Below are 8,374 nucleotides of genomic sequence, written 5' to 3' on the forward strand. Positions count from 1 at the left end.
TATTCTATTTAATTTTTTAAAGTTTTAATGTGTGTAGTATGTGTGTGTGTTGGCGGTAGCTGGGGGTGGGGTGGGGCTGTGCAGTTGTATGCAGATGCCCAAGAAGCCCAGAGACATTAGATCCTCCCCACTCCCAAACTGGAGTCCCAGGAGGTTGTGAGCCGTTTAATGTGGGCACTTGAATCCCCTGCTGAAGAAGTATGTGCCGCCAACCCTCGCTCCGAACCTCCAGGACTCTGAAAGTAAACTAAAATAAAAAAGGAAGAACAAGAAAAAGAAAGAGAAAAAAAGAGAGAGAGAGAGAGAGAGAGAGAGAGAGAGAGAGAGAGAGAGAGAGAGAGGAGGGAGAGGGATCCGGGACTTCAGCTTCTGACATTGTGAGAAAACTGAGGCAGGGCAGGCAGGGGAGGGAGAGAGGGAGGCTCTGACTCTAGGCCTCCACATTCCTCTGCTTGAGCCAGAGCCAAGCCACACACACACCACATCTGGAGCCCACCCTGCCCAGGGACTGAAGCCACTGCCCCCCTCCTTTAGCCCTGGTTTGTCCTGGCTGTTCCCAGCCCTTAGCCTTCCACCCTTCTTGGCAGGCTAATCTGGAGCCTTGGCCATGAGTGTCTCCCCAGGGAAGGGATCAGAGGTCTTGCCCCACCTCTGCCTCATCTTTTCAGGTCCCCAGTTGCCCTTCAGGAAGCCCTGTTGGGCTTGGAAGAGGGGTGCTGACTGGCTGGTAGCTCCCCAGAACCACAGCCTTTTCATACAGTGTCCCCTCCTTTCCAGGCCTCTGGTGCCTCTGCCTCTTTTGGCCTATCAGGAATGGACAAAAGAACTTGGGGGGAGCATGGGATGGGAGAGCTAGCAGGAAACTGGAGCTTCGTGTCCAGTGCTGACCACACCCGGATTCCCTTCTGGAGCCTCACAAGCTGGGCTTTGACGAGATTGAGTCACCTCCAGGGTTCTTCCCCTCTGGGGTCCTGAGCTGGAAGAAAGAATCCTTTGCTGGGCCTGAAACACCAGACCCTCAGCCAGGGCAGCAATCCCAGGCCTATTGTCCCTGCCTGTTCAGCAGCCAGGGCATCGCCCTGATGCCAGCTGCAAAGGCTACCGCAGCCCTGCTCCCTGGTGGTCTCACCACATGGCTCCCTACTGCCCCATGGATGGGATTCTTTGTGTTTCTGGAATTCCCATGTTGTAAGGGCATGAAGTAGTATGGCTGCTGGCCAGGAAGTCCGGTCTGTGTGCCTGGTCGGTCTAGCTTACTGTGTCAGGAGGAGGGGGAGGGTTAGGTCAGAACCAGCACTTTCCCAACCCCCAGCCAGTGTCCAGGGACTTCTTGTTGACCAGGATGCAAGCTTGCTTTGGAACACTCTTTTTCTGTAGAATGAGACCTATGTAACTTGTCCCCCTGTCCCCCTGTAGCCTCCTCAATTTAGGTCTCTGTGTCTGTCTCCTAGGCAAAGAGGGCAGCAGGGGTGGTCAAGGCCCGGAGAGACAGAGAGCCTCACCTGCCCTCAATTTCCCGTTTGGGTTTGTATGATGGCAGATCATCCTTGCCCTTTTCAGTGAGGAGACACTCGGTGGTCCGAGAAGTCGTCACAGCAGCCTGTGCTGGCTCTACAAGCAGATGCTGAACCCCTGTGCCCTTATGAGCCTCGACCCAGTAGTTGAAACTTAATTGTATCGGCAAAGGGGTCTGGCTTGCCCTTCCCTGGCCAGAAACAAATTTGGCTACGAGAGCACAGCAAGACACCAGCCAAACCCCAACACCGGGTACCCTTTTCCAGGACAGAGCTGGGTGGATAGAAAGGAAGAACGTGACTGATCACTGTGGGGCAACCCAGCCAAGAACCTGAAGAAGGAGGGGCGGTGCAGCTGAGTCACCTACACCACTTCACTCACCTGCTTCTTCGCAAGAGGCAGGGCGGACTTTGGGCAGGTCCCTCGGTGGGAGGGCCTTGACGTGGGCGGGGCATGCCACAGCCCCGCCCCCGCGCCTAACTCTGGGGCCCGGGCCACCCGGCCTCCCCGCTGCCTGCTGTCCGGGGTCCCCGCTGTGTTCTCCCGCGTGTTCCCATGGCTGGAAAGTTGGTGTCACTGGTGCCACCCCTGCTGCTGGCTGCCGTGGGCCTCGCCGGCCTCCTGCTACTGTGCGTCCCTACCCAAGACGTCCGGGAACCGCCCGCCCTCAAGGTGCACGCGCTCACTGCGGCGCTGGGAAGCAGCTGGTCCCGGGGTTAGGGGGTGTCTGTCGGGGACTGTGGGTGCGGGCCAGAAAGCTCTGCGCTCTCACACCAGCGCGGGACTGTGCCTCCGGCCCGGTCCTAGATTCCGTACTTCGTTTTACTGAGTCCGCGGAGTGACAGCGACGCTTCCGGAGCTCCAAGGCACTGGAGGCAAAGTTCGTGGGAATTCGGTGCAGCGATGGAGCTGCACGAGCGGCAGAGGAGCTTTCTTCCCGCTCCCTTCATGCCATCTCCCCCGGGCTGTGGCAAGAACCCCTGTCCCAAGTCCAGCGCCATTTCCGGGCAGCATTTCGAGCACGCCATTAGAGAAGGGCATTGGTTCTAGACAAAGCTCCAGATAAGGGACAACACACACTAGGTACCTCCAACCCCTCTCAGACCAAGGTCTGAACGGTGACATTTGGAAGATAGTAAAGGAAGCTAGCTGGTTCTAAAGGGGTCTCCATCACCAATCCTCAGCCACCTTAGGCCACAGGCTGAAGCCTTTAACCGTTTGTTGGTCTTTTGCTGAGTTTGCGTGGGGACTAGACATCTCAGCCCCAGGGACCTAGAATGGAAGGGGAAGAGCTCTGTAGCCATGCGGGATGCGCTATGGGGTGTGGGAGTTGAGCATTGTATCTGCCTGGCTCTGGAGGAGTTCTCTGCTGTGCAGGACTGGAGCAGCCCTTTCCCAGGCTAGAACTGGCATATGCCCCAGCTTGGTGTCCAGCCAGGCTCCCTGAGCTGGAGCCCAGCCCCTTGGAGCTGCAAAGAAGGCCCATCCGATGCCCTTCTCTGTTCTGCAAAACTAGCCTCTCCCTGTTCCTGGCTTTTAGGCCCAGGCAGGGGCACGGATTGGAGACCTTCTACATTCAGCCGCAGTCTTCTTTCCCAGTGGCCCTTACTTCCACATCCTATGGTTAGGCTAAGGCCCCAGCAGACACAGGAAGAGTGGGAAAGGAAGGAAGAGTGGCCTTTATGTTTGCTTCTCCTAAATAGAGCAAAGCTCCAGATGGGACCCTCTGCCCGTGGCACAGCCCCTCAGTTGCCAAGATGTCTACTTTCTGGTGCCTGTCAGTGCCATCCTTGGGGGAGGGGTATCACCACAGGAAGTCCTGGTCAGTCCCCTTCCATTCAAGCTGTATCACTGTGAATGCTCTGGGCTGACCCTGAGCTTCAGTGTGTACTTTGTTTGATACGGAAATGTTGGGAATGGAGAGCTGGAGTGTGAAAGGAGCCCTGCGTCCCTCAGCCTGACTTCTCACGCCCACCCACAGTACGGGATCGTTCTGGACGCTGGCTCTTCCCATACATCCATGTTTGTCTACAAGTGGCCAGCGGACAAGGAGAATGACACAGGTATCGTGGGTCAGCACAGCTCTTGTGATGTTCGAGGTGAGCATGGTCTTGGGTTCCTGTTCAGTCTTAGCTTTGCAGGCCCAGATGGTTATTCCCCTCTGCTTGTTGCTAGGTGGGGTTCATTCAAGGCAGGAGTTCAAAAGGAGAGGCTGGCTTCTCTGGACCGACCTGGGAGGGGCTGAGGGTACTTTATGTTCTAAAACTGAAGCCCTAGGGAGCAGGTGGAAGCCTTGGGGTTTAATGACCCAAGACACTATAGATGAGGCAGGTGGGCCTCTGGGGACCTAAGGGTGTATCCCTGTAGGTTCTATGGACGCTAGGCTAGGCTGGCAATGCCCAAGTCTTTCTCCTGGCACCTGTGCTCACAGCTACTAGGCAGGCGGCAGCATCAGAGACTCCGGGTGGCACCTGGACCCTTTGTCTCCAATTTGGGAAGGTGTGTCCAAACAGCTTCAATAGTGTATGCTGGAAACTGTCCACCAAGCCTGGGACCAACTCCTTGTTCCCTCTAGGTGGTGGCATCTCCAGCTACGCAAATGACCCTTCTAGGGCAGGCCAGAGTCTGGTTGAATGTCTTGAACAGGCACTTCGTGATGTGCCCAAAGACAGATATGCCAGCACTCCACTCTACCTGGGAGCTACAGCAGGCATGCGCCTACTCAAGTGAGTACTTATACCCAGGGGCCCGCACAGCTCTTCAGCAGAGTAGAACTCCCCTCCCAGAGCAAGCTCTCAGGAGGGCAAGCCTGGCAGAGGGCATCTGGGATGAGCTCCATCGGAGTCCCCTTCCCGCATTCCACAGCCTGACCAGCCCAGAGGCCGCAGCCAGGGTGCTTGAGGCAGTGACACAGACGCTCACACGGTACCCCTTTGACTTCCGTGGTGCCCGCATCCTCTCGGGACAGGATGAAGGGGTGTTTGGCTGGGTGACTGCCAACTACCTGCTGGAGAACTTCATCAAGGTGGGTCCTGCTGCTGGCCCAAAGAACCTGGGATCCTGCCAGCCTTGTTTGCTCACAGTCTTAATCCAACCACTATTCTCCACAGTATGGCTGGGTAGGCCGATGGATACGGCCAAGGAAGGGAACACTGGGGGCCATGGACCTTGGGGGTGCCTCAACACAGATCACCTTTGAGACAACCAGTCCGTCTGAAGATCCAGATAATGAGGTCCATTTGCGGCTCTATGGCCAGCGTTACCGTGTCTACACCCATAGCTTCCTCTGCTACGGCCGTGACCAGGTTCTCCAGAGGCTTCTGGCCAATGCCCTCCAGGTGTGTCTACAAACCACAATACCATACTGGTGCCTTCTGGAGGAAGGGAGGGAGAATGGACAAAAGGCAACAGGGCAGGGCCAAAAAGCAACTCATCCTGAGCTCAGGAACCTTAAAAGAGGCCTCCTTTTCCCATGGCTATACACATAGCAGTGAAGCCCCCAGCGGGTTCCCGTCTCCATGATGATGTCTGCCTTTAGCCTCAACCAACATCTAGCTTCTTCAGCTAGGTGTGCCTCAGCTTGAAGACAGGCAGAGAGGAACTCGGTGGGATAAAGATCTAGGAATGGGGGCCGAGGATTAGGGGAGCCAGGGAATCAATCATCTCAGAACCTTGAATAACTGGCCAAAAGGTTTGCTGTTTGGTCCATCGGGTAACGGTTGCCATGGTTGTCCACAAACACAAAAATGATGTTGCCCAAGTTGGACTTATGAACAGCTTATTGTGCTGCCTCTCTGTGGTGGGGTGGAAGGCAGTGGCTAGAGTGGGGAATTCTATCTGTACTCTGACTGACTCCCCAGATCCATCGCTTCCACCCCTGCTGGCCAAAGGGCTACTCCACCCAAGTGCTGCTCCGGGAAGTCTACCAGTCTCCATGCACTATGGGTCAGCGTCCCCAGACCTTCAACAGCAGTGCCACTGTCAGCCTGTCAGGGACCAGCAACGCTGCCCTCTGTCGTGACCTCGTCTCTGGGCTCTTCAACATCTCCTCCTGTCCCTTTTCCCAGTGCTCCTTCAATGGGGTCTTCCAGCCTCCCGTGGCTGGGAACTTCATAGTGAGTCTGGGTGGATGGATGTGGGGACGGGAGACCCTAAGCATGTGGTGACAGGGTGACTGCACGCCCTTTTCTCCCACAGGCCTTTTCTGCTTTCTACTATACTGTAGACTTCCTGAAGACACTGATGGGGCTGCCTGTGGGAACCCTGGAGCAGCTGGAGGAAGCCACAGAGACCACCTGCAACCAGACCTGGGCTGAGGTGAGGCCTGTCCCCATAGTCTCCACGTCAGGATAGGACACTTTCCCTTTTAATTTAGCTCAGCATAGAGAGACTCAGTCATTTCAGAATGCTGGCTACCTCAAGAAGTAGCCAGGCTTAAGTGGGGAGCTTGGGGCCGAGAAGCTAAATTTTCAGTGATCTCCTCAGATTTTGATCCTACAATCAAGGTATGGAATACATAGAACAGGAAATGCAAAGTCTCTGTGACAACAGGGCCTCAAAGCAGAAAGGGACAGAAAGGCAGGTGTCTAGGACAAAGTGTGGGAAAGGAATACACAGTTGAGACTCAGCAGGGCTTGCGGTATGCCTGAAGAAATTGAAAATTGGGCCTGGACATGGGCTGAACAGTAGTTCCAGAAAGAATAGAGAGGCCCTGATAGCTGGAGTGTGAGGTGGCCACCATGTCTCCTGGAGAAATAGGTCCCTCTAATCTTAGGCACCCAGGAAGGTCTCAAGAAAGTGGGGCCAGTTGGTCAGAGAGCAACACTTAAGCCTGGACCCCTGTTCCTTTAATTATGATGCAAGAATGCTGCTAGCCTCTATTTTCTGGTGGCCACCCTTGCTGTCCTCCCCATCCAGCTGTTGGGAGTGGAGAACACAAGGCCTTCCAGCAGTCACGAGGTTTATCCCAGAGGAGTGTCTGCCTGGGAAAGGCGTTTTGAACTAGGTCTTTCTGTGTATTTCCTGTGCATGCTTTTCTTGGCCTGAGCTCTAAGGGGAGGGGGATGCTGTACCCTGGGGGCCATAGCTTCTTGTGGTGTTGAAACTAATGGTGTCTCATTCCGTTCTTAGCTTCAGGCCCGAGTACCCGGACAGCAGACCCGCCTGCCTGACTACTGCGCTGTAGCCATGTTCATACATCAGCTACTGAGCCGTGGTTATCGCTTCGACGAGCGCTCTTTCAGCGGAGTGGTCTTCGAAAAGAAGGTGGGTAAATGGAGGGGTCAGGAGGATTCCGGATGCTGTCTCTTTGAGGCTGATGCCACGCCCTCTCTTAGGCGGCAGACACGTCTGTCGGCTGGGCGCTGGGCTATATGTTGAATTTGACCAACCTGATTCCCGCTGACCTCCCGGGACTACGTAAGGGCACCCACTTCAGCTCCTGGGTTGCTCTCCTGCTGCTCTTCACAGTCCTGATCTTGGCGGCATTGGTCCTGCTCCTGCGCCAGGTGCGCTCTGCCAAGTCCCCAGACGCCCTCTAGGGGTGCGCTGGGAGCTTCTCCCAACTCCCTGCTATCTCTCTTCCCGAGGGCATCTCTGACCCTGAAGCAGCCTGGACGGTCCTTATCTACACTCACAGAAAGTCTACTTGGGCAGCCCTGAATGTTCTCAATTAATCCTCCGCTCTCTTCCTGGGATGTCAGGTATCTTAGCCTGCGACTCAGGGTGAGGTCCATTCCGAGTGGGGCCTCTGTTCTGATCTTCAGGACCCTGGGTACTTTCAGGGTCTGGGCCTTTAGAAAGGCAAGCACCAGAGTCTACAGGCTAGGAGTCAGCTCCATGCCTACTTGTAAAAAAATTTGTAATAAAAGATGTTTCCTAGAGCAGTGAAGTGTCCATAGGGTGGGGCATCCTTTGTTGCCTGTTCCTCCTGCCAGCTGTGTTTGCTATTTGGATAAAACCTGGTTCCACTCGGGAGGTGGAGGCAGGTGGATTTCTGAGTTAGAGGCCAGCCTGGTCTACAAAGTGAGTTCCAGGACAACCAGGGCTATACAGAGAAACCCTGTCTCAACCCCCCCCCCCCAAAAACCAAAACCAACCAAACAAACAAAAACCCTGGTTCCAAGTCAGTACTTTTCTTGCTTCCTCCCTTTCTGTACCAGACCCGAGGCAATGGAGGCACTCCTGTCTACACTACTCTGGGGTTGTCCCTGAGTCTGAATTTTCTCTGACTCAGAGAACCCTTGATGACATCCGTAGGAATTGAGGCTGCACTCCAAGTTTTTTTTCCAACTTATACTTGAAGTATCAGAAGACCTGATGATCAGAGGCACCTGCCTCCCACAGCCTAAGTTTCTGTAGGTGGAAAGGCGTGGCCTGAGTATGGGACTTCTCCCTTGCTTCTTTTATGGGAAATTAGCTCAGACTATTTCTGTTCAGTCAATGCCTCTTGAGGGCTGGGTTGAGATGGTAGCCGCCAGTGAGTGCATGTGCACACGCGCGTGCGCACACACACACACATACACACACACAGAGGGAGAGAGAGACAGAAAGAGAGAGAGAGGGAATCATTTGATGAATGTATAAACCTGCACTGACAGTCTCCTCTTTAAGTTTGTGAGCCTGAAGGACGGACGGACGGACGGACGGGAAGAAGTGGAGGGTTGAATAACTCAACCTTGTTCTTTTCTCTATGTGTGGCTTTTGTGTTTTTTGCATGTGACAGGGTCTCTGTGCAACCTAGGCTGTCCTGGAACTTACTCTGTAGACCTGGCTGGCATCAAACTTACAGAGATCTGCTTGCTTCTGCCTCTGGGTGCACCACATCGTCCAGGCCTGTTTTTCATTTTTTTTTTTTTTT

The 8,374-nt window shown here is 54.6% G+C and overlaps 1 protein-coding gene across 1 annotated transcript; it reads left to right on the top strand.

The window, feature by feature from the left end:
• Positions 1-1,973: 1,973 nt before the first annotated feature.
• Entpd2 (ectonucleoside triphosphate diphosphohydrolase 2) lies at positions 1,974-7,397 on the top strand. Its single transcript, XM_021194562.1, has 9 exons — positions 1,974-2,187; positions 3,497-3,614; positions 4,091-4,241; positions 4,381-4,540; positions 4,626-4,853; positions 5,376-5,630; positions 5,713-5,832; positions 6,646-6,780; positions 6,852-7,397. The coding sequence occupies exons 1-9, from the start codon at positions 2,071-2,073 to the stop codon at positions 7,053-7,055; spliced, it is 1,488 nt and encodes a 495-aa protein (XP_021050221.1). The 5' UTR covers positions 1,974-2,070; the 3' UTR covers positions 7,056-7,397.
• The last annotated feature ends 977 nt before the right edge of the window (positions 7,398-8,374 follow it).

This window comes from Mus pahari, chromosome 3, assembly GCF_900095145.1.
Source record: "Mus pahari chromosome 3, PAHARI_EIJ_v1.1, whole genome shotgun sequence".
Taxonomy (NCBI): Eukaryota; Metazoa; Chordata; class Mammalia; order Rodentia; family Muridae; genus Mus; species Mus pahari.